Source organism: Macrotis lagotis, chromosome X (assembly GCF_037893015.1).
Source record: "Macrotis lagotis isolate mMagLag1 chromosome X, bilby.v1.9.chrom.fasta, whole genome shotgun sequence".
Taxonomy (NCBI): domain Eukaryota; kingdom Metazoa; phylum Chordata; class Mammalia; order Peramelemorphia; family Peramelidae; genus Macrotis; species Macrotis lagotis.
The window spans coordinates 15,357,388-15,384,324 of NC_133666.1; the positions used below are offsets into that span (position 1 = coordinate 15,357,388).

At 39.5% G+C, this 26,937-nt stretch overlaps 1 protein-coding gene across 2 annotated transcripts in view; it reads right to left on the reverse strand.

Moving 5' to 3' along the window:
- IL1RAPL2 (interleukin 1 receptor accessory protein like 2) overlaps positions 1–26,937 on the reverse strand; it is a 1,037,032-nt gene that overhangs the window by 191,020 nt on the left and 819,075 nt on the right. For both annotated transcript variants that reach the window (XM_074207403.1, XM_074207404.1), the window contains one exon: positions 24,439–24,513. In XM_074207403.1, the coding sequence (XP_074063504.1) occupies positions 24,439–24,513 (75 nt within the window). The remainder of the gene's footprint in view (positions 1–24,438; positions 24,514–26,937) is intronic.

The window sequence follows — 26,937 nt, forward strand, 5'->3', positions numbered from 1 at the left end:
AACTCATGCCAAGACTGGATAATGAGACAAAATTTCTACAGGTTCAGGTCACTATGGCTCCCTTCCCCTAGGTGATGGTGGGAAGAATACTCATTTTTAAAGTCTTACGACCATGACCAAGGCACTGCAACTCCCCATAAAGTGCCTCAGTTTCCTCCTCTGTAAAATGAGGAAGTTGAAATAAGGACTCTGAAGACCCTTCCAGCTCAAGATTTAGGAGCCTCTTATCTTATGGATATTCATTTACAGAAGGAAAGTCAGAAATCAACTGCTTTAATCCTCCAGTATTTGGCACAGTGGAAATAGGGTCATTTTTGAAGTTAAATGACCTAGGTTAAAAATGCAAGCTCTCCTACCCACAATATGTGTGACCTTTGGCCAAATCACTTCAACTCTCTGGGCTCCAGGTGCCTCATATGAGAACACTGGCACTGATGACCTTTAAGGTTTCTGCTAGTTCTTTTTTTGTTAAGATTTTTCTTTAGGGTTTTTTTTTTTTCTTGCAAAGCAAATGAGGTCAAGTGGCTTGCCCAAGGCCACACAGCTAGGTAACTATTAAGTGTCTGAGGTCGGATTTGAACGCAGCTACTCCTGACTCCAGGGCTGGTGCTCTATCCACTGCGCCACCTAGCTGTCCCCGCTAGTTCTTAATCAAAAATCACATGATTCTTGGAACTGAGATGAGCAATGATAGAGTTAAAGACAAAGTCATCATTAGCTAGATAGTCTTCCTATGTAGGTAGGCAATCAAGTCATAGACTATAGGGAAAGGAGGGACATGCTAGAATAAGTCAAAAGGCAGGGGTTAAAATACCACTTCTACCATTTTCTAGTTATGTGCAAATCACTTTATTTCTGAGCCTCAGTTTCTTCATCTGGAAAATCAGGATGATAATAAGTGACCTACATGAAGTCTGTTGTGTGAATCAAATGATGCAATGCATTAGAAAATACTTTGGAAAGCATACCACTCCATCCACAGGCATAAGAGAAAAAAGGGTACTGACCAACATCATTTTACGATGTCATTATTATATTTCTATAACCGAATCCAAGATACAATTATGAAACTGCATTGTTCTCTGAATCATTAAGCATCTATCATATATTAGGCACTGTGTTAGGTGTTAGAGTGCCCTGAAAAGGAACTTACATGGGGACTAGGGAATTGGGAAAGGGTGGGTTCATGTATGAGTGAATTGGTCAAAAGCTGGCTGAGGGCCAAGGACAGAGTCTGCTAAGGCAATTGTGAGGTCTAACATCTTCCCAACCCTTTCTTGGGAGGGAATGCAGTCAGATTATTTAACTTTGTTAGGACTGAAGTGGATTGAAAGAGGGAGAGAAGGAAGAATGGGAAGTGGGAAGAGAGAAAGAATGCTAACTATTCAAAAAGAAAGGAAGTTGGAATGTAGATGGACGGGAGTCAATCAAAAATGCACTAAATCAGTCTTAAGATTTAAACCTTGGCCTAGTGCTTAGCACAAAGTTAGGGCTTAATTGGTTAATTAATCAATTGCACAGCTGGGGCCCCAGTTCATGCTTTATAACCCATCTAGTTACATTGGTATCCTGTCATCTGGACTGCCAGGATACACCCATACCACTCTCTCTGATCTCCTTAGCCTCTGATCTCTTACTCTGACTTTATTTACATTGATTGATCAATAAATATTTATGGTCTGCTTTGTGCTAAGTGTTAGGGATACAAAAAGAGACATAAGGCAGTCCCTGCCCTCAAGGAGCTTATCATTCAAAGAGGGAGACAAAATGCAAACAAAAATATACAAAGCAAGCTGGGGACAGGATAAATTGGAAATAGTTAACAAAGGGAAGGTACTAAAATCAAAAGGGGAAGGAAGTCCAATCAATACTACACTAGAAAAGGTACAACAACCTACTACCCTCTGGTTTCACTCAAGTGCTGGAAAAGCCTAGATGACAATTCCTTTCCAGGGCCATTATTTCCAATTCTGAACTGCCTTCCTTGTGGGCAGGAACTGTCTCACTTTTGTCTTTGTATCCTGGGCACCAGACAGTAATGGAAAACCAGACAGTGTCAATTTTTAACAACTCCTAACTTCGATCAAAGTGGTAGGATAATAGCATTTTATATAATAATATACATTTCAATATAATTATATGCAATTCTATAATTATAATGATGGTATATTGCTATTATATATAATATGATAGCACACTTATATAGCACTTTAATACTTGGAAAGCAATATATATGGATACACAAAAGTGTGTTCATCTATCATTTGATTTGATTGTCCTTTCAACTATCCTATGATTTGAGTTCCCCATTTTGTAGTTGAGAGAAATAAGACTGATAAGAGGTTAAATGATTTGCTCTGGGTCACATAGCTATTAAGTGTCTGAGGCAGGATTTGAATTCATGCCTTTTTGACTCCAAAATGCACCATACTCTTTACAATGGTACCTAGTAACAAAACTCTAAATGCTTTTGGTCCCCTGAATGTCACAGTTACACAAGTCTACACAATGTCTAAGTATGTTTACAAAGCCCACTTTTTCAAGGAGATGAAACAGGTGTGGAGCACAAGAATACAATATTGATGATACCAGAGTGGAAGGGAAATCCCAGCATTCCCTGGCAATCTCCTAGTCAGGTCAACTAGCTATTCTGGTTTGTTTTTGCTTTTTTTTAGTTTTTTTTTTGCAAAGCAATAGGGTTAAGTGGCTTGCCCAAGGCCACACAACTAGGTAATTATTAAGTGTCTGAGGTCGGATTTGAACTCAGGTACTCCTGACTCCAGGGCCGCTGCTTTATCTACTGGGCCACCTAGCCCACCCCTTATTCAGGTTTTCATTGGAAGTGTTGAGTAGTCAATGACTAGCAAGAACGTTAGGGAGGAAAGTGACATAGAGGGAGAACAACATCCCCAGGTTTCTTTGGGAAACTAGTTAAATCTAATGTTAAATTCTGAAGGAAATTAGTTGTTTATTCAGGGGTAGTTAAATTAAAGAAGCAGCTTGATACAGTGAAAAAAGTGATGAATTTGGAATCAGAGCATATGGATTTAAATCCTACATTAGATTTTTGACCCTGGACAAGTCAATTCAACTTTGGGACCCTCAGTTTCCTTGTCTGTAAAATAGAAAGGGTTGAACTACATGACCTCTGAGGTTCTTTCTAGTTTTAGTGCTATGAATTTTCCAAAACATAGGGTATCCAAGTGATGCCCAAATAAACAACAGACCTGGTCAAGTCCTTCTATTTTTTCATTAGTTAATTGGGTGAAAAAATGTGTAGCAAATCATATGCAGTCAGGACTAGTGGCCAAGTTTCTTCACTCTCAGTTTGGTATTTTGGCCATTGTACTATAGAGTTGATAAGAATTTTACTGCCAAAAGAACAGGTGGAAGAGGGGAAAATGCAGTCATCTGGCTATGTTGCCTCTATATGGATATTACATGTGGCATTATGGGAATTTTCCCAGTCTTCTTTGTGGTTATCTGATTAGAGTGGTATATGAAAGGTTGCATAGTATTGTAGAAAGAATAATAGAACAAGAGACAGAGGACAGCAAGATCATAGGTTTGGGCCTATAAGCTCAGAGCTCATCTAGTCCAACTCTTTCTTTGTTATGATGAAGAAACTGAAGCCCATGGAAAGGAGAAGACATTTCCAGGTTCACACTGGTAATAAATAGCAATGCTGGAACTTGAAGCTAGGTCTCTTAATTCCAAGCCACTTCATCATGTTTACATATAACTCTTGGCTCTGTCACTGCCTACTTAGGTGACCTTGCGCAAGTCACTTTAAACTTTAGTTTCCCTAATTGCAACAAGTGCTTAAATGAGGGAATTTGGATGAGATAATCTTCAAGGACCTTTCCAGTCAGTTTCTGATTCTTTGGGAGCTGTTTTGATTGACACATCACTGGACTTGGCAAGCGTTATATATGACCCTGAGAGAAATTATAATGTCCACTTTGTTCTCATGACACTAATCTCAATTCAAGGAACAGCATCTTATTTCCAGAGAAATTCCATATAGCTGATATTCTGCTGCATTCCTTGGGCCCTTCCCTGGGACTGAAAAGAACTCTCCAGACCTGGAACCTATCAATATATTCTCAAGCAATTCTTATTGACCTGGGCCCAACTGGAAATCAGTGAATAGAGGTGAAAGGCCCATGTCCAATTACAATATCTATCTTGAGAGCTGTTCACTTGGAACCAATTTAATAAGCCATGAAAACAGAGGCTGCCTGGGACAATTTTCCTCCCAGAAACACCATATGGCAACATTGGAATAAAAGAGAAAAGACACACAGAATTTGGATTTGGAAGAGCTTGGGAGAATTTGCATTCACATAAAGTATTTGAAACTGGGATTCCTGAAGATTTTTGGTAGCAATGCTATCAAGTCCTGAAGCTGTCAAGACAAGAAAGAAGCACCTCCATGCCTTATTGTTCCTGAGTTTAAAGTACCCTATTATAGAAAATCAAAAGACTATTAACATATACAGCCAGAATGAGGTTTTGTTTTGGTTTTTTAAGACTGGGTCCCCTATGCTAGGTGGCACAGTAGATAACGCACCAGTCCTGGAGTCAGGAGGACTTGAATTCAAATCCACCTCAGAAATCTCCCATGTCTTAGTGTGTGACCTTGGATAAGTCACTTCACTTTGATTGCCTCACATCCGGGGTGATCTCGAGTCATTCTGATTCAGATCTGGCCACTGGATCCAGATGGCTCTGGAGGAGAAAGTGAGGCTGGTGACTTAGCACAGCATCCCCTCACTCCAATCCAATTCATGGGCTTGTCGTGCTCCTCTTCAGGAGTGAAGGACAAAGAACACCTGTCAGATAGTAAACATTTATTAAGTGCCTATAGGGTATCAGACACTATGCTAAGTGCCGGGGCTATAAAGAAAGGCAAAGGGCAGGTCCTGCCTTCAAAAAACATACATCTAATGAAAAGAAGCTGGGAAGGGATTGGAGGAAAGAGGGAAGTTACTCAGCACAGGTTAGGAAGCAGGGTAGGATATGAGAAAATGATTGCCTAGGGCTCTTTTTAAATGAAGGATATGGGAGGAGGTCACTTTCTACCTTTTCCAGCAGGATAGAAGGAGAGGCCCCAGGGATAGGGGATGTTTCAGGATCAAATAAGATTATCTAAACCAATTGCTTAGTGAACTATAATTTAAAAGCATGATAGAAATATTAGTTATTTATGAGAATTAGTCAGAGGGAGAGAGTATGACTGAGTGGATAGAGGCCTGACTTCTGAACTGAGAAGACCTCTGACACATACTGAGTGCATGACCCTGGGTATCATTTCTCAGTGTTCTAGGTAACTCTCCATGACTCTCAGTTGCAAAGAATGTACTGATCTACCTTGGTTGAAGAAATTTCCCTACTAGGAAGCTCCCTATATTAGGGAAATTATAGATATAGTCCCTGTCACTGTTATTCTGATAGAATGCAAGCTCTTTGAGAGTGGAGACAGTTTCATTTTGTCCTTTATTCTTCATTTTTGTACTAGATGCCCCAAATTTAGTACAATGCCTGGCATTCTTTGGAAGGGATGGAGTGAAATGAGAGGGACCTGGTCTGTGACTGGTGTAGGAAAACAGCCAGTGAAGAATCTCTTGTGCTGGAGGCATTTTCATGAACTGATGCTGAGCAAGATGAGCAGAACCAGAACAACACTGTATACTCCATCGGCAACCTTGATGGACTTGCTCATTCCATCAGTGCAACAATCAGGGACAATTTGGGGCTATCTGACATGGAGAATATCATCTGTATTCAGAGAAAGAACTGTGGAGTTTGAACAAAGACCAAGGACTATTACCTTTAATTTAGGAAAAAAATCTGATATCTTGTTGTCTGATATTGCTATCTCTTATATTTTGTGATTTCTCTCTCATCACATTAAATTTGGATCAATGCATACCATGGAAACAATGTGAAGACTGGCAAATTGCCTTCTGTGGAGGGTGGGAGTGGGGAAGGGGAAAAAGATTAGGGGGAAAAAGTATAAAACTCAAAATAAATCTTTTTTAAAAAAAAGAATCTCTTGTGTACACATTCTTTGGTCTGTAATTGTAAAAGAAAGGTCTGATTGCATCAAGTACTCAAGATACAAACACAAAAATGAATCTGTTACTGACCTCAGGGGACTTATACTTTATCTAAGGATGCAATGTATAGATATGCCCCTAGGCGGAGGAGGGGAGAAGGGGCAGCAAGCCAAAAGAGTGGTTCCCATAGTTATCTTTAGGGATGAGAGTCAGTATATTAACAGTGCATAGCAGAATCAGTAAAGAAAACATCTCTGATATAGTAGTTAGTCCATAATCATAGCTGGCATTAATAGAATGTTTTATACTTTTCAATTCACTTTCTCATTTATTATCTTAAGACACACTCACATAAGAGCCAAGGGTGGGTGGCAGGCAAGGAAGGCTTGCTTACTTACTTACTCAAGTCCAAGGATTTAGAGCTGGATGAACCTTTAGAGCTCATTTAATTCATCCCCTTCACAGATGGGGGAACTAAAGCCTAGAGAGAGAAAGGAATGGGGAAGGGGAAGAGCAGAGGAAATAAATATTTACTGAACCCCTACTATGTTCCAGACACTGTGCTAAGCATTTTATGACTATTTCATTTGATTTCCATGACAACCTTGGGAGATAGGCGCTGTTATTATATGAATTTTACAGATGAGGACACTGGGGCAAAGAATGGATTAGTGACTTACTTCAGGTCACACAGTCCGTATCTGAAACTCAGGTCTTTCTGAATGCAGACACAGTGTCCTGCACTATACTAAATAGATGGCTCAGAAAGGGATGTGCTTGTAGGTAATATAATCAATAGTCGTTTCAAAATTCAAATATAGATCCCGTTTCCAAAAAAGCCAGTGCTCTCGCTACTACATTAACATTTATAATTTATAGATAAGGAAACATTGAAGAGGATGTGACTTAGTCATAGTTGTCATTCAGGTGTTTTCAATTGGTCTGATTCTTTGTGACCCCATTTGAGTTTTGCCATTTCCTTTTCCAATTCAGGTTTAAGATGAAGAAACTGAGGGAGAGTTAAGTGACTTGCCCAGGGTCACACAGCTCATAAATATCTGAGGTTGGATCTGAACTCAGGTCTTCCTGACCTCAGGCTCAGAACACTATTCACCACAGCATCACATTGTTGCCCCATACTTATAGTTGATGATTGTCCTTCATTCTTTTTTTAATTTTTTTTATTTTTGCAAGCAATGGGGTTAAGTGACTTGCCCAAGGTCACACACCTAAGTATTGTCTAAGACTGGATTTGAACTCAGGTCCTCCTGACTCCAAGGCCAGTGCTCTATACACTGTCACCTAGCTGCCCCATACTTATAATTATTTAGACAATGAGAAAGCTGAGACTAGAATCCAGGTCTTCCCACTCCTTTTCAAGTTTCAAAGTATGAATATTTCTGGAACTGAGGCTAGATGAGACCAGGAATTATCTCCAGGGTTAACAATAATAAATGACTTTTTTTGAGACTTGGTCTTCCCATCTTGCCACCAGGTGGGAAGGGCAGTGACTTGCAGACCTGGTTCCATTACTAATAAACATAGAAGTTTTGGCTTTGCTCTGTTTCTGACCGGTCTGCTTCCTCCTTGCTTAGATATTCTGGCAGCCTTCACTTCCAGGTTATCTTTTTTGGTGTCAGACTTCCTATGGAGATGTGCTCTGCTTGACCTCTCCTGCAGCTCAGAACTCTCAAACTCAAGTGATCCGCCAGCCTTGGCCTCCCCCCATGAATGGGAACTACATGCGTGCATCATGATAATTGACCAACAATAATTTGTATAGTATTTAGAATTTGCCAACTGCATTCTAAATAGGATCGATTGAGCTTCGTGATAACTCTGTCCTATTTTTTCCCACAGTTCCCAGATGAGCAAACCAAGGCTCAGAAAAATTAAGTGACTTGTTTGTGGCCATGCAATTAGTAAATATTGGAGAGAGATTTTGAACCCAAATCTTCCTGACACTCCTTACAATGCCTGCCAAGTGATAGGTATTTAATAAATAAACGTTTATTGACTGACTCTCTCCCTTATTCCAAGCTTCTTCTCCATGTTTTCTGTTTTTCGGACCCCGTTTCACCAGCACATTGCTTGGCACACACTTCATAAAGACCCACTGAATGGTTTTTTCAAATCTCAGCACTAGGACTCAGAGCACTCCTCAGAAGTCGGGTGCCAAGATCAGCAGAAATGAGGTATTTTTAAAATAACAGACAAACGGAATGCTAACTTGGAGCCACTGAGGGATGAACTGTGTTTCTTTAGTTTCCAAAGGCCAGGCCAATAATATTAGAATGATCGTGACTTTTCCTTTTTAATCAAAATGAATCCAGGGGTCTGTATTTCAGTGTTACCTCAATATTGCTGCTTCTGAGTGGTTGGATTTACTTTAGCAGGAAAAGGCAACATGGTCTGGCACAGGAGTTCTTAATCTGGGACCCAGAGAACCCAAGGGATCAGTGGGTATTTTTCAGGAGGCTCATAAACTTGGATGAGAAAAAAATGATATCTTTATTTTCATTAACTTCTAACTGAAAATGAGCATTTCCTTCAATTGTGTAAAAAACATTATCCTGAGCAGGGTTCCATATATCTCATCAGAATGTGAAAGGATTCTTAGGTACCAAAAAAAGTTACAGACCCCTGGAATAATGGATAGAAAGGCAGTCTCAGGAAGATGTGAATTCAGGTCTTCTCTCTGACCAGACTGTATGACCTTTAGGGTAAGTTTCTTAAATCGAAATCTCTAAAGTTATCCCTTCTACATTTTGACTTTCCTTATTATGGGTTTCACTCTATTGTGAGTCGGCATAACAATTAAATGGGAATTTCTTGGGAACTTTGTTGAAGCCGCAGATGACACATGATGGCCAGTAGACAACACAGAGCCTATGACCAAACACTGAGCTCAAATTTTACAATAAGGCACCCCATAAAAGAAACATAAACACCCCATAAAAAAGAAAAAAATGCAGACTTCTTCTCTTATATGAAGGGAAGGCCAAATATTTTACATGGATTTTCCAGATTGCAGGGGTACATGTGGACTATAGTAAAGGTAGTGATATGCATTGAGAGGGGGGATTTCTTTGTACCAGTAAAATCACTACCACCTTGACAATAGCAGCAACAACAAAAAGTGCTGAAAGCAGCTGAGACAAGGATAGATTTTCACCAATGTGCAACTTTTGATAAGTTTCCCAGTAGCCATTAATTGTTTGTTGGTCAGATGAGGGATGATTCTTGCTTGGCTATGACAACTCATGAAAACTGCCTTTGGGGACAAATAGAAATGCATCCATTGAGAGACCTCATCTCATAAATGAAATTGCTAGGTTTGGAAGGATTGTAGTACAAGCTATTATGGTGTTATTTTATTTCCTGTATGCCACTCTGAACTGCCCCTGTCCCTTTAAAAAAAATGTTGTAAAATCAAGCACATGGTTATTCAGTTTGTCAAAAGAATCTTTGGAGAATCGAGGCTCTCAGTCAGACAGGAGCAGGGATTGTAATTATTGTTCTGTAACATGCTGATTGTCATATAAACCTCTATAGCTTCTTGAACAAGAGGTCAGGGTTTAATAATTATGCTGTCCATTTTCACTATCCACATCATTGTCACTGAAATCCCATTCGAATGGGTTGGGGAGAGAGACGGACAAAAACAGCAGTGACTCTTCCAGACTTTATTCCTTGCTTTGATAAATAGTCTCATGAATGTGTTCTTTCGACCTTCTTGGGATTGTATATTTTGATGTGTTGGCCATCCCACCTCCTCTCCACAGTTCAGCGAGGCTGTAAACAAGAGGAGACGTGTGATGGCCTACTCTGAAAATTATACATTGTTGAAAAGGTCAGAATTGTACAGCTGAATGTTACTATTTGTAATTTACAGAATATATGGGACATTCAAATTCTCATAACTCATTCTCCTGACAGATGGAGGAGAGTATAACATGGCAGAACATGAGTCTATTGAATGAATAGACCCAGTAAACAACACAATCTCAGGATGTTTCCTTTGTGGTGCCTTAAGAGGCTGCCCAGTCCGTCTATTTATCAGAAGCCCAGAGCTATATCAGGTTGCCACAAATGACATATAGTCCATTCACCTGCTGAACTATAAATGTGGTAGCAAGGATCAAAAAGGTCAAGATTGAGCACTGTTATTCCTCTGTCACCCCCACCCCCACCCCATGCCCCAAGATCAAACAATGTCCATTCCTTCCAAATGTTTATTTGTACAAGGCATTCTGTGTAACTCATAGGACACAGGATACATTGGCAGAGATTCTTCTTGGAAACATAAAACATGGAATCCTAGGATAGGAAGGTAATGTGGTGCAATGGATAGTATTGTCACACAAATTCAGGCAGACTTGCATTTGAATCCTACTGATGATCTTACTTACTGACCTGGATAAGCCACCTGACCTCTCTGGACCTTTGTTTCCCCATCTGTAAAATAAAAGGGTGGGGCCTCAATGACCTCCAGATTCCTTTGCAACTCTAAATCTATGATCCTATGGTTTTATTCTCATGACTCCAATCCAATCCAATCCTTTTCAACCAGTATTCATTAAGTAGTATGTGCAAGGCCTTTGTGGATATTTATAATGCAAGATACTGTGATAGGCAATAAGAAGATGAGAAAATACTGCCAAGAGATGCCACTTGAGCCTTGATGTGAAGAGGTTTTGCGATTCAAACAAGCAAAGATGAGGAGGGAGAGAATTCTCATTGTAAACATGAGGGACCACTTGTGCAAAGGTACAAAGGTGGGAGATGGAATATTGAGTTTGGTGAACAGTAAGGGTTCCAGTTTTTCTGGAATGTGGAGTGGGAAAAGGGAAGCAGATCAATGTGGAAAGGTAGGTGGGAATTGGATCAATTCTGGGGAGTATGCATTTTAGGCTAGAGACAATAGGAAGTGACTAAAGATTCAAAGGCAGGGGAGTAGATATGTCTTAGGAAAATTATTTTGATAGCTATGTGGAGGAAAGATTAGAAGGGGAGAGAATGGATGTGATGATACTTATTTGGAGACCACTGAGATAGTCCAAGTGAAAGATAGTGAAGGCCTAAACAAGGGTGGTAACCATGGAAAGATGAGAGAGATGTTGTGGAAATAAAGTAATCAAGACTTGGCAACTGATTTGGCTATGGGATGAGGGAATATGAAGAATCAAGTAAGGCACTTAACTTTATAACTTGGATGCCTTCCACAAAAATATGGAAGCCTGGAATTGCGGTGGGTGTTGAACATATTGAGTCCGAGATGCCTATGATACAGTCAGCTGGAGAAGCCCAACAGACCTCTGGGGATTTAGGATACAAGTTCAGTAGTGAGACTGGGTTGAATATATAGATTTGGGCATTATCTGTAGAGAAATAACATTGGAAACCATAGGAACTGCTGAGATCACTAACCAAGAGGTAGAATGAAAAAAAGAAAAGGTCCTGGGACAGAGGCTTGGATGATACTCACATGGACTTGAAATGGATGAAGATTCAACAAAGAAGTAGAAGGAGCATTCACACAGGTAGAGGGGAGAACCAGGAGAAAGCTGATGGGGTAGAGAGTATTTAGGAGGAGAAGTTCATGTCAGAACTTATTCTAAATTATGCTTCACCAACTTCTGAGTGGAAGAGGGGTATCATCAGATCTGTGATTTAGGAATCTCACTTGGGCAGCTATATGGTAGATGGATAAGCAAAGAGGACAGACTGGATGAAGGTGGGGAGAAATGGAATTTTTATGATAGTCTGGATGAGAGATGTTGAGTTGAAATCAACAAGATAAGGCTATTAATTGGCTATGGGGCATGTGTAAGAATGGAGTCATGGATGATACCAAGATTGCAAGTCTGGATGACTGGGAAAATGGGACTGAAATACTTTGCACCTTATTATATCACTGATTATGCCTTGCCAAATCCCAGTCTTGGTTTACCCACACCATGTGTTACCTTCACTCCTACCTTTGGCAAGGACCCCCAGTCATGCTTCACCTCATTCATGTATGGAAACACTCTGGATGCCTTTTCCTTGCTTGCTGTCTTGTCCCAGTGATGCTAACATCCCCCCACTCCTTCCCCAATCTTGTTTCTACTTCCACAATATTTCTAGGATTTCTTTCCTTCTCTTCCCTCCCACAACCACCACCCTGCTACAAGACCCCTTTACCACATACCTGGACGACTACAATAGGCTCCTACTTGCTCTCCCCCACAAAGGACCTCCGTCCTTTCTCCACTCAGCTTTCAGGACTGTGTGTCAACCTCCCCATGCTCCAGTCTCAATAAACTCCAGTGTTTTCCTATGTATTTCAGAATCAAATCTAAATTCCTCTGGTTGGTTTTAATGTCAATGTCCTTCAAAACTGGTTACCCCTACCTTTGTTCCTTGAGGAAAGAGCTCTTTTCCATTTGTTTTTTTGTATCTTCAATTAATATCATAGTAATTTGCCTATACAGAATTTATATATATATATATATATGTATATCCAATACACATGTGTTTTATGTATACATACGTGTGCACATAGATATACCTGTAAGCACATATACATACAAGCATTTATGTAAAGTAAATGTTAAAATGTGCACAACAGGGTTCTTAGTTATTCCCTCCATTGGGTTGTAAGTTTTGGTGGCATTGACCTTCCTGTTCTGTCTTGAGTCCTAAACTCCTTCTGACTCCACCTTTTCTCTGGTCGGCCCCTATGCTTACAATGCTCTCCCTCCTCTCCTGAGCCTCCCATCTTTCCTCAAATCTTCTGTCCTAAAATCCAGTCCTAAAAGCTGTTCTTTTCCTCTGAGATTAGCTTCCATTACAGTCTTCTAGATACAAAGTTGTCTGTATCTTGTTTGTTTCCTCAATTATGAGTTTTCTTGTGGTTTTGCCTCTCTTTGTATTTCTAGCACATAGCCTAATAAGCACTGAAAAAATGTTTGTGACTGACTGATCGACTAGTCTTGGCAAGGAGGAAAGTTTGTAGGAGGGAAAAGAAATTCAGTTTTGGACGTGTTTTGGACGTGTTTTGAGTTTATAGAGATGTTTAGCAGGCAGGTGAGAATCTGGGACTGGAGCTCAGGAAAGTGATGAATATTGGATCTGGATTGTCACTCAATTGTGGAGTGACCTTCACGGAGGTGATAGTGGAATTCCTGGGAGCTGAAGAGATGGCCCAAGGGGTAATAGAGAGAGACAAGAGGGGATATCCAGGATAAATCTACAGGAGACAATCAAATGGGGAGGGCAGGCTGTTAATGATGATTCCACAAAGAAAACCAAGAAAGATTGATTCAACAGATAGTAAGTAAACAAGAGAGAATCCAGAGGACAAGGATCATTCAGAACAGGAGGTGGTCAGCGATGTCAAATTGTGGCAGAGAGTTGGATAGAAGGAAGGCTGAGAATAAGTATTTATGCACATCTATTATGTGCAAGGTTCTTTGTTTCCTCAAAGTGGGGGAAGGGGAGAAAGGGGCTTGAAAAAGGTTGTGGATTTACTAACAAATAGCTAACATTTCTGGATTTGCATTCCTTATCTCATTGGAGTCTTACAATAACCCTGAAGTCAGATGCCATGATTAGCCCCCAAATAATAGAAAAGCCTGAAGGAGAGAAGTAATAAATGCTTAGTGGATTAGATTGAACAAAAGCTTTCTACTCCAAGTTGGGTAATGACTAATGCTGTCACCTTTCAGTCTACTGTACAAAGATTTAGGAAAGATTAGTTAATAGCACCAAAAATTCTTTGTGCTCTCTAGAGAAATCCACTGTACAAACATAAGGTCTAATTATTTAAATGGGCTTCCTCCTGGGAATAGGCAATGGTGAAAGGACTTTGGAATGTTGGGTACACTAATTTGCTATTGGTTGGGTTATAAATTAGTCTAAGTATTCTGGAAAATAATTTCAACTTGTGCTAAGAAAGTAACAAAAGCCTCCATTCCTTTAGATCTCACTGCTAGTCATATACTCCAATGAGGTGAGTGGTAAAAAGAAAAGATTCTTATACATCAAAATAATTATAGCATTACCTATTATATGAGCAAAGAACTAGAAGCAAAAGAGATAAGTAAGCATTAGTTGGGGATAGATAAAACTGTTCCTAAATGTGATAGAATATTTAATTTTTACTGTACAAAATGCTGATTATGAAGAATTCGAAGAATAATGGGAAGACTTGTTTGAACTAATGCTAAAAGCAGTAAGCATAACAAGGAAAACGACATACACAATGGCTACCATGATGTAGATGAAAAGAACAGCAACAAAACAATCAAAACTGAATGCTGCAAGATCATAATGGCCATCCTTAGTCCTAGAGAAGATACTCTCCCCTGCCTTTATCTTTGAAGAAGCAGGTAATGAAGTATGGGACACAATGTGAGGTCAGACTTCTTTGACGTGTTGGTTAGATTTGTAGAACTATTTTTTCTCTCTTTTTTATTCTTTGTTATAAATGATAGTTCTCTGGGCAGGAAAGGAGGGAGGAATAAAGTGGGAAAATGTAGGTTATGTAAAACATAAAAGATATTAATAAAAAATAAAAAATAGCCCCCACCTCTTCCCAAATCTCTTGAGTTGAATAAGTTCTTTTCCCTTTGATGAAAAACTTGCCTTTTCCCATAACCCAATGAAGGTTTCTGGAATGAGGAGTCTCAGAACTGGGCAGCCACATAATTCTTTCTCCCTTGGTGCTTTGGGATCACTTCCCATGGTCTCATTTCCTTTGTTCCCTCCTGGAATCATCCTAACACTTGAACCCCAAGACATATTCCAGTTAACTGGTTTGCACAGGTAAAATCTCACTCAATGGTATGACAGGAAAAGGAAATTCAAATCATAGGAAGAGATTTCCTCGAGATATACTCCCAACACCAAAAAATGTTCAAATCCTCCCCAACCATCATGCAGGGACCAGAGTTTGGTCTCTACTTACATAATTCACATTTAAAAAAGGCTCCAAAGAGTTTCCCCTCTACTCATTGTTTGGAACCATCTTCTCCACTTCAGTGTATTCAATACCCTCATGCTGCCCCCTGGCTGCCCAGGCCTGCCCATGCCTATAGTACCTTGTAATCTGGATCTAGGTTACTCAGAAACCATTGAATCAAAACCCTACTGTCCTCTGTCCCATTCCCCTAGGAGTTTGTTCCTTATTAATCTAAAAGGAGTCTGTCTTCTTTAGGTCCCCAGACCTGTTTTATAGCACTAGCTATCATGGTGGGTGGGTTTGGGGGCAGGAGGGTTTATTCTTTAGGCCTCAGTTTCTGCTGTAGAATTAAGGGTTGGATTCACTGATAATAACAACTAGAATTTACTTATCACTTTAAAGTTTGCAAGCACTTTGCATTCTTTTAACTATTTGAGTCTTGACAGACTTGTATTAGAAGTATTATTCCCATTTTATAAATGAAACGACTAAAGTTCAGTGAAGACATTATATTGTGTATAGAATTCTGGACTTGGAATCAGAAAAAGTTCATTGGAATCCTGTTTCATACACTTATTAACTGTGTGACCTTGGTGAAGACACTTACTATCTCTGGGCCTCAATTTCTTCCTCTGTCAATTGAAGATGTTGGATTCAACCTCTAAAGTTCCTTTCTAGATCTAAATCTATAATTCTATGTGTGTAGCCTTGGACTTGACTTCCCTGGCCTTCCTTTTCCTTCTTTATAAAATGAGAGAGTTTAGTTAGATGTCCTCTGAAATCTCAGATTAATATCTAAGATCCTATGATCCTGTGACCTCAGATGCCATTGCTCTGGGTCTCAGTTTCCTCATCTATAAAACAAGGCAACAAATTTAGATTGCTTCAGAGATTCTTTCTAGTACTAAGTCTGGGATTCTGTGCTTTACTCACTTCTCCATTTATTTACATGCATACAGTATAAAACATACTCATATTGAAAATATCCAGATATTGGAGATGGAATTTTGATACAGTGGTTGGAAGTAGGGCCTACACCTGTGATTTTACTGATATAAGCAATTCCCTCTCTCAAATGCAGGTTGGCACCTTTCCTACAACTTATTTTGAGGGGACATTGGAGTTAAGTGACTCACCCAAGGTCATACAACTATTAAGTATCAAATGCCTAAGGTTGGATTTGAACTCAGGTTCTCTTGGCTCCAGGGCTGGTGCTCTATCTCCTACTAGATGCACCTACCTAGTTTCCCCCAACTTATAGTCTTAAGAGAGTGGATGGGTACATTGCCCTGGGTCACACAGCCAGTATGAGTCAGAGGCAGGCCTAAATTATATCAATATTTCTCTTAGCTTCTCATTTCCCTCCTCAGCACCAAAAGTCAATCTCAGTTTTTCTTTCTCATCTCTTTTCTAAAGAAGAGTTTTTAAAAAGAATCAATCTTCCCCTTGGAAAAGTGAACCAGGGACTAGAATTATTAAGAACCACTGACAGGCTCCTGAGATTGCAAAAAACCTCTCTGAACATATCCAACAGTCCAGGATATTAGCTACCCCTATCAGTGGGAACATCCTAACTCTGGAGGGAATAGTCCAACTTCCACTTTTCTGTTTTCTGATCTTGGGGCACATGGAGACTTCTGACGATTGGAGTTGACATCTTTCAAGAATGCCTCCCCTGCCCTGCAGCCAGTCTTCAGACACAGCTGCAACCACGAATAGCTGACTGTTTGAAATGGAATTGGTGCTGACGGTAGTCAGGGTCAGGAGGTGTAAAAAAAATTCTTTTAATTCATGTTTTTGCCCCTATAGAGTTCCTTGTTTGCTACCCTTTAACCTTTGCTACTTGGGGACATTGCCTCCTCTCTAACTATCCACCTGCTGTCTAAAAAGAGGTAGAAAGCAGAAAAGGAAGTAGACACCTGCATACTTAAGGCCTGCCTTGTATTGATCTCCAATTACTCTGGCCTGACTTGGTACTGCTGGGTCATTTTAGTTGCTTTGGACTCCTGGCCCTGATCACCTGCCCTGAAAGTCCAGGGCAAGATTTTGGACAAATCTCTTCAATCCCCTGGTTCTCAGTTTCCTCCTCTGTAGAACAAGGTAGGGGGATCCCTTTTCTCTCTACATCTAGAATCCTGTAGGCTCTATGCTTGACCAGCCAGCTTCTTGTTCAGTATACTGCTGGCCCTTGGTGTATGGGTTTTTCCTCAGTCTGCTTTCTTCTTCCCTATCAATAATTCCTCCTTGGCCTTACTCATCCACACCCTGGTACTTATGACTCTAGTTCTATGTCGTTGATGGAGTAGTAGTTTTAAACAATAAAAGGACAAGCCTGGTTTTGAAATTAATAATGTAACGGAGAAAAACAATCTTTAATATGCAGTAGTACTGCAGGAAAAAAAACGATGATTTCCCAATCAGCAACACCCAAAGTCCTGGTGCTCTGTTATGTATGCTTGTTAACAAATTATAGCACAGCTCAGAAGGCATGTGGTTTCTATATTCTTTGTGGCAAGGAACAGACTGTAGCTGGGACAATTGGATTCTTGCCTAAATGGGAGTTTTTCTGCTTTGGGGGGTTGAGATTATTTAGTGAGTGTAACAGTTGTGCTCTATGATACATGCATCTCTTGCTTTGATTTTTACTATGTTCACATCTAATCTAATTAGACTTCTTGCTCAACTGTGATCTTGAGACCCGATTACTAATTAGCCTAAAAAACAGTGAACAATGAGTAAGTAGCATGAAACAAAAGAGTCTGAGTCTTAACAGAGGACATGGTGCTGGGTGATTGGCCATCACCTTCCCAATTGACCTGACCATTGACAGGGCTGTCCTTTTATACTTAAAAAGCCTGTAAGACACTAGTCCTCAGAAACCACAAAGAGCCAACCAAAATAAGGAAAATGCCATTAAATCTTGGGCATGGACACTACAACAAAATGTTGGGAGACTGGCCCAGATTATCCGAAGCTGTAAATAATTAGCATGTTGGACAATTCAGGGAACATGCTATTTGGTGTCATCCATTAAGTTTTCAGTTTTTATCCAGAATAAACAGAAGGAAGGCCTGTTAGAAGTAGGCCACTGACTCAGTGTTTCTGCATAGGAGAGGGAAGATTGCTATGAGCTGACTCCAATTCTGTCTGCCAAAATAGCCAGGTGCTAGTGATTTAGATGCTGTTTGTGGTTCCTTCTTTTGAGAAACATCACAACATTTATCCAAATTTACACTGAAGGTGTTCTGAGGGATACTTTGAAGCCATACACGAGGAGGTGGAGGATTCAGAGGATCCTTTACACAGACACAGCAGTAACAACCAATGAAAGGATCCGGTTTTGTTATTTTGACTACATTAGTTGGGGACTTTTAAACTAACTGCTCTCTTGCTTTCAAGTGTTTATCTTACACTAACATTCACACTAATCTGTCACACTATCAAAAGTTATGTTGTATTTGTGGTCAGTCTACCATCTTGAAATAAACAGTGGGCAGAGGAAGCTTTCAAATCAACACCATCTCTATAATGTATAAAAGATCATAATAAATTTGGTGTCTGAAAACAAGTTGCAGGGAGAGATGAATGCATTAAGTCACCAAGTGAGGGCTCAAATTCCAAGGACTACCAGTATAAGAGTTCTTATTATAAGATAGTGGATTAATAGGATAGATTTCACTGCCTGGATAATTCCCTAATTTCCACTTAAGCTTGGATAATTATTGCCTCTCAGTTCTGTACACTGCACCAGCTTTAACATTTCACTGAAGTCTCCTGCTAAATCTTCTACTCTGGTCCCATTGGATTGTCAATATCATTTTCAGTAGAAATTGGTATGCTAGGGAATCAATTTCAGCAGATTAACATTCCACATACACATATGGGATGGCTGAGCCAGGAGCACATAATACAGACCAATGTCATGAAATATAAATTCAAAAATCTTGTAGAAATAAAGTAAATTCTGAATGAGAAGTGAAAAGAGAAAGAACAAACTATCGCCAACATTGACTTCATCGAAGAATGCAATGTCTGTGCTATTCTGGTTAGCTAAGACTGCTTCCTCTCCTGGTCTGATTCTCTTTGATATTCTTTAGGGTTTTGGATTTGTTTTCTGCCTTTTGGGTACCGATGGAGAAAACACAGGAAGTCTAGATTTATCGTTCTGAATAGCATTGACTGACTCATTTCAGATCATAAGAATTTCCAAAGAAGGGGAAAAAAAAATCCCTTCTCCATGAGAAAGAAGAGAACAAACTAAAACAACTTCATTCAAACTAGGATTGCAAATGTCTCACACTTCTGCCCACATTTTTCCTATGGCTTCTGAGCTTCATGGAGAATGTTGGGTTTTTTTGAATATGCACTGGAAGGGTTCATAATAAAATAGCAAAGAAGGAAGTGACTGCCCCTCTTTGAACAAAACATGTTGTGATGATCATTAGATGCTTTGATATTATCAAAGGTGAAATAAAAAGAAAAAAAGTGAGATGCAACATAGTAGAGTGGGTAGAGAGGGCCAGCAATGGAGTTAGACATCGATTCAAGCCTACCTCTGACACATTTGTGAAACTTTGGACAAGTCACTTGACTTCTAAATTCTCTGAGACTCAAAGCTGCAGAGTAGATATAATGATGTTTGTCCTTCATTCTCAAAGAAGACCCTGGGACAGCTAGGTGGTGCAGTGGATAAAGCACTGGCCCTGGAGTCAGGAGTACCTGGGTTTAAATCCAGTCTCAGACACCTAGCTGTGTGGCCTTAGGCAAGCCACTTAACCCCATTGCCTTGCAAAAAAAAAAACCCTAAAAAAAAAAGAAGACCCTGAAATCAGGGAGGTGATGTCATGATAAGCAAATGAATTGCATTTCAGTGAGGGGGGCTGTGCTAAGTCACCAGTCTCACTTTCTCCTCTAGAGCCATCTGGGTCCACTGGTCAAATATGGATCAGGATGACTGGAGACGGTCCTGGTTGTGAGGCATTCAGGGTTAGGTGACTTGCTCAAGATCACACAGCTAGTAAGTACCAAGTGCCTGAGGTTGAATTTGAACTCCAGTGCTCTATCCACTGCACCACCTAGGTACCCTTTGAGCCTGTATAGCTCTGCAATGATGATAGCAATTTCTGCACCAGGCTCTCCTTATACCACTGAAAACAAAGATCCAATCCAAAAAGAAAAAAAAACCCAATTCTGATACATATATTATCCTTTAAGACTTGTAGAGTAGTTTGCATATAACATTTCATTAGAACCTCACAATGATCCTATAAAATAGATGACATTATTATCTCTATTTTACAGATGAGGAAACTGAGGCACAGCGAAGTTAAGTGATTTGCTCAGGGTCACCTAGCTAGATAGTATCTGAAGAAGGATTGAAACTCTGGGCTTTCTGATTCCAAGTGCACAGGTTAGTATTTGTTTATAAAAATTATGGAAGAGAGATAGCTTCAATTTAGGAAAAGATCATTTTTCAAATTAAGGGCTAAATTTCCATGAGAAAGAAAACAAACTGAAGATTACAGGACTGAACTGAATTTATGCTTTGTTCAGATTTCTTCCTTCTGTTTCTTAACATTACTGCAGGTACTTTTAACATACTTGAGTTGTATAGGTTTGCTTCATCAGGCAATAGTTTCCCGATTATTTGGTTAAGAATGTGTTTGTGCTCTTGAAATGGATGTCTTTTTGGTGAAGATGAATCTTTTTTCAGCATATGAATGTGAACACTATTTAGCTACACCTAAATTGGCATGGCTGTGTCAGCAGAAATGTATGTAAATTCCTAGAATCTCAACGATGACTAATGGATTACACTATAGGAGAGAGAAAGTCAAGATGTTTCTTTTCCTCTTGAGACATAATAAAGTGTCTATGCTGATGCCAATTCCATGCAGTAGACATGGAGTATTTCCATTGAAATCCAATATTCACCAAATTTCTGTTATAAACACATGGACCAAAGAAACCACCTCTAGCCCCAACAAAATGAACACAAATACCTTTAACAATGCCTTCCCCCCCCCAAAATAACCTTAAGTCTGGGACTTTACCATTCCCAAGGGTTTCTCCTTTTGTGTGAAAAATAATTATACATTCTTTTTTTTTTATTTTCAGGCTTTCACCTTTTTGCCTTTCCTTTACACCTTTTCTTTGAGCGTGCTAGGGAAAGGGCAGAAGGTATTTCTCCTAATTGCTCCTTACTTCAGGAATAGGTGATGGATGGTGACTTTTGTCAGAAGTTGGTTGAGATAGATGTGTGCTATCAAGAAGAGAGTGCTAGAGAGGGGACTTTTCCAGTCCAAGTGATAATGGCAGCTGAAGTACTAATAGCTTTTTTACAGAATTCATGGACACTGTTCACTGATATGAACTTCCTGTGTAGAGGCAGGGAAATTCCTATCACCTATGCAGTGTTATTTCATAATAGTGTTTTAGAAAGGGAATGATTTTTGTGTCTTTCATTCTCAAAGAAGACCAGGACATCAGGGAGGTGAAGCGATGACAAGCACATGAATTGGATTGGAGTGAGGGCAAGGAGGGCTGTATTAAGTCACTAACTTCACTGTCTTCTCCAGAATCATCTGGATCCAGTGACCAGATATGAATCAGGATGACTGAAGATGGGCCCTTGATGTGAAGCAATCAGTGTTAAGTGACTTGCCCTAAGTCACATAGCTAGTAAGTGACAAGGATCTGTGGCTGAATTTGAACTCCCATTCTCCTGACTCAAAAGCTAGTGCTCTATCCACTTTGCTAGAGATTAGTTGGACATAAGCAGTCTTGGAGTTGCATCATGGATGACTCCAGGCAAGATAGTAGACTTGCTCTTCTAGAGAGAGAAATCCATGTCCTGGGCAGCGTACTTAGAAAGAAGAGAATTACCCAGGTGACCTCTGTGGATGGAGGAGTAAAAAGGCACCCATGATGTGGGGAATCAAGGGACCTTGCTTTTGCTTATCCCCTCCAAGTACAATGATTTGTATAGTACATGTCTCCTGGGAAAGGGTATAACTCGTTCAAAGGCTTCAAAAATAAGGTTGCCTTCTAGAAGGAGTTGATGCATTATTTGACTGCTTTATGTATTTTTTGCTCCTGATTATAAGCTCCTGTGAGTCCTTTGGGGGTTTTTTGTTTTGGTATCTGTTTGTGGGCTCCTGTGAGTCCTCGGTGTCTTTTGTATTTTCTCTGGGGTTAAGTGAAAGCTATCCCATATGGACTCATGAAAAAAAAAATGACTTTGTTACATCTTTTGCTTCTCCAAAAAGTGTGGTTTAGCATATATTCAGAGTTGTTAGGGTCAGAGAAAACTAAGTGATGACACCTAGGTTGGATGGATGCTCTCCGGGTGGAGGGTAGAATTTGACACTAAACTGGTTGAAGGGTTTGATGATCTGGGTGGACTAGGTGAAACCCATTTATATGTTAAATTTAAAAAAAAATTCTAGTTTAGAAATGAGGCTGTTTGATATAGGGAAAAAGAGCAACAGCTCTGAAATGAGGGTTCAAATCCTATCTTTGATGCTTACTACTTGTGTGATTTTGGCCATGTCATTTAATCTTCCTGAGCCCTAAATGAGGGATTTTAACTAGCTAGCCTCAGAGGTGTGTTCTAGCTCCAGGTTTATTGTATTGTGACATTTCTGAGGATTGAGATGTTTGACACATTCTAGTATGTGAGGAAAAAGTCAATTTCCAGAAGGGTTTTAGTATCTCCCTAGATTCTATATTATATCTCCTGTCATAGACAGAAATGTTCACTATCAAGTCACCATTTCTGAATTCTCCTCCACATTTGAAGCTTTCAAAACAATGACTGTTTGAAGCATAGACCTTCCCACTGCCCCAAGTCCTCTAAAGCCACTTTACTACCTAGTTGTAAATGTAAGTTATGAGACAATCTTTGGCTTGGGCTACAAGATGCCAAAGCAACCAGTGGAAAAGTCAGTCAAATTTGTTTTGTCTGCTTTATGACAAAGAGTCAGTTTGACTGATTATTTTGAGCTGAATGGATTGGTTCTTTGAGCATCATGGTGGAGTGGCCTTCATGTGAGGGAAAAAATTGAGCATGTCTCCATCTTTCTGTTAACAAAGTAGCTGCTGAATCAAATCTCGAATAGTGGGGTGAAAAGTCAGGCACAGTATTTTATGTGTATTTGAAGCATATCATAATTTTTAACAATCATTCCTCTTCACCTGGTATCTTGGTACTTACTCCTATGCTATAATTCAGTCATCCACAATACAAATTTCCTGAATATGCCCCAACATTTTGAGCCCTCAGAGCAATGCCAGCTGAAATGATCAAAAAGGTCAAAATTACTTTGGTTCCAACCAAGCTAAAATACATTACAAACCAGAATACAATATGCTACCTTCCATTTCAGATAAACGAATCCACTCATAGGAATAATGCAATTTTCTCTCTCAGATGTTATGGAAAGAAATGTCACCCCCAAACCCAAGTAAAACTGAGAAGTAAAATATTGAGTAAAAAATTCCCAAAGTGAGTGTAATATTGGAGTCAATTTGACATGTACTGGCTAAATAATTGGTATATCCTTTTAGACTCACAGAAACAAATGCATCGCAGAACCTTAACAACCCTAATATTCTTGCAGCATTTTGTACAGTCTTGTCATATTTTTGTTGCTCAGAGTAGGAGAAATTCTGATTATTGAGACAAAGCTCAAGGGACTGGTGAAAGCTCACAGAGAATAAAAGAATACTAGATTAAAGGCTGCAATTTGTTAGAAGACTGTTAGGCCTCCAAGTTTCAAGTCCATGGCACTAAAAAATACAAGGATTAGCTGTAGGGGACTAAAAAAGAGGCTTGATTTGAGTTTGTTTAAAAAGAAAAGAAAAGAAAAGAAAAAAGAAAGAAAAAAGGAGTGCCCATAAATCAAGTTGTTACTTCTTTCAATACCAGATGATTCCTAAATATTCAGGATCTCAACTTAGAAACAAGTTTAAAATAGGCCTGGATTATGCCATTGGAAATAATATGACCAAATCATTATAAAGGGTGCTCTTATTCATCCTTGGAGATTTGGCTATTGTTGAAAGGAGCAGCCTGCTTTCAGGAATCAGCACTCTACCAAGAAGACATTTTGGCTAAAGTGCATGCAAGGTTCTTGATCCCCAGTCATGAAGACAAGATGTTCATTTACCCATCAATCACAGATAAAAGCTCTGTGGACATATATGCTGACTACCCAGTGTAACCATTTAGGGAAACCATTCCTTCATACAATACGAACTCATTTCCTTAAACTATTACTGCAGTGAACTCCACACTTACAAATGCGTGGATGCAAATTGATTTGCATGTAATAACGGTGGCAATAAACTTCTCTTGGTTAGTGCAATTTTTCCCATCTGTTAACAGAGTGGAAGCTTCCTATCTATTATTCCCAGAGGGGGACTTACCCAGCTGGACATCAATAACACTTGGCTGATTCTCCCTGGGGAACAATGGCTTGGGAGGTTTGTCTGTGAGTAACGCTGGAAGAGAAAATGAGAGAAGGTAATGGAAAAATGGAGATAAATTACACAAGAAAAAAAGATTCTATCTTGTATGATATTTAATGTTTGTAGACTTGATGGTGTGTAAACATTTATTATACAGTATTCTTCCTTAGGCTGCTACTCCATACATATAATATCAATTTCCTAGCACATTTGAAGCCCTATTGATTCACTGTAAATAGGCCATTTTTGACAGCTAAATTTTCCAAGATCAAATAAATGGAATCTTTTGAGTGGTTTTGGTAAGCTTGAAGGGATAAATAAAAAAACATTTGAATATAATATAATAAGACAAATGCTACACCCACTCCTTTGCAACTCTAAATATTCTCAATAAAACAGAACCTGAAATATGTCATTTCAGGAAGGTCCTGTTGCACATTCTAGACCTTCCACCCTAAGGTCAATATCTACCTTTTAGTAAACAGTTCACTGATCAATCACTCTTAAGTCATTTGAACAGGCAGGTCCTGTGTTTGTGGCAAGTCATGTACTATGTTAGACCCCGTGTTGGGTTTTGTGCTGAGGCTTGAGAGTTAATTAGAAGAATTGGATCTGGATTGCAAATGGATTCTCATAAAACTGAGGCCAAAGGTTTAGGACATAAACAACAATTGGAAGACTATATAAGACCCAATATTGGCATCAAGATCCTTTTTGTCATGCTATCCATCTGTTCTGGGCCAAGCTTAATTCAGGACTGATAATTCAGGCTCTGTACTGGAGTGAAATGAGACTTTCATAGACCATATGATTTTTTTTAAAAGAAAGTGCACTCAACAACAGCACTGAAAGTGTATTCAATAAACAAATGGTAGTGGTTCAGTGAGGCCAAGTTTCCCTAGCTCTGCATTTGCTGTGGCAGCATATCTGGCCAGAGAGGTATACAAACTTGCATGACAGTAGAGCATCCATGGAGCCTGAGGAATATGCATCTTCTCAAACAGTGGAATTTTTATGCCTTAGGTCATTTGGAAGCTATGTCGGTGGCTTGAACCTTATTCCTCTGGTCCAATCAAGTCTTAAGGATGATCTTCCAGTCATCTTTCTAGTAATAGCTATTACTGCTATTACATTGTTCCCAATATCCTCAGAGAGAAGACCCTGACAACCATCAAGGACACTCAGAATCATTAAATCTCGGATTTGGAAGGGTCTTCAGAAGTCCTCTAATCTAACCTTTACCTGACCAAGAATCCCCTCTTGGCAAACCCAACAAGATACCATCCAGATTTTCTCTGAAATCTTCCCAAAACAGTTCTTTGTCTTTTGAGTAGCACTAATGGCTAGGAAGTCTTTCCTAATTTCAGCATCAATTTGCCTCTCTGAAATCCCACTCCACTGCTCCCAAGTCTACTTTCTGGAGAAGAGCTGAACAAACCTCAGAGATGCTTTCTGAATCAAATCATATCATATTGTATTGAGGTCTGATCTGTCTTTCACATGTTAGCTCTTCAAATAGTTGAAGACAGCAATCATGTTCTACCTAAGTCTTCAGTTTTCCACTCATTTAACCACTAATGCCTTGGAAGGGAGCCACATTAAAAAGCAATGTCAGAGACTCAATTGGAAGTCTTACAAAGGAAAAGTCACAGGATTGAAGAAACTTGGGGGGGGTTCAAGATCATCTGACCCCCATATCAAGAAACAGCACACTCAAGACCTGTTGTTGTTGATTTTAGAGACTGCTCAATTCTCATGCCCAGAAACCTAGTATTCCTTAGAACTGCAGTTTCCTCAGCCGCTCTCTTCAAGTAACTGATAGTTTCCCCTCCCAAAGTATGGAGGAAATCAAGTGGTTAATTGAGAACTGAATAAGTATTCTCCAACAGACATGTGGACAAGGGGCAGTTATTGAGTTCAGGTGTGAGAATATTTTATACTCGATCCAATTCCTAATCTTGCCTATTATGGCTAAGTGGCCACACCATGGATCTATTGAATATTTTTTTTTCGTCTTTTTCCCCTTGGGTGTGAATGGAGTCCATTTTACAACGTAACTTCTCCAAGCCAATTTAATTAATTTTCAAATACCTATTTTGCTGTTGTGTAAAGTGCCATTAAAATTGTCCTTATTTACTAGAATGACACTGTCAGCAGTTAAAATCACTTGCAAATTGGAGTACTGGCTAAAATAGTCACCATCATTATTCATCTTTTGTAAAAATGGTACACAATAGCAGTACTGAATTCTTATAAAGACCTATTGGGTCTTTGGAGATGGGAGTTTCCACTGATGATGACTATAAAGACGACAATGACTTGACTTAAATCAGTGAGTACTCTGAGGAATTATCTGTTAACTATCTAAGTTGTGCTAGGTGGCACAGTGTATAGAGTAACCTGGAATGAAATCTGACCTCAGACATGTCCTATCTATCTGATCCTGAGTAAATCACT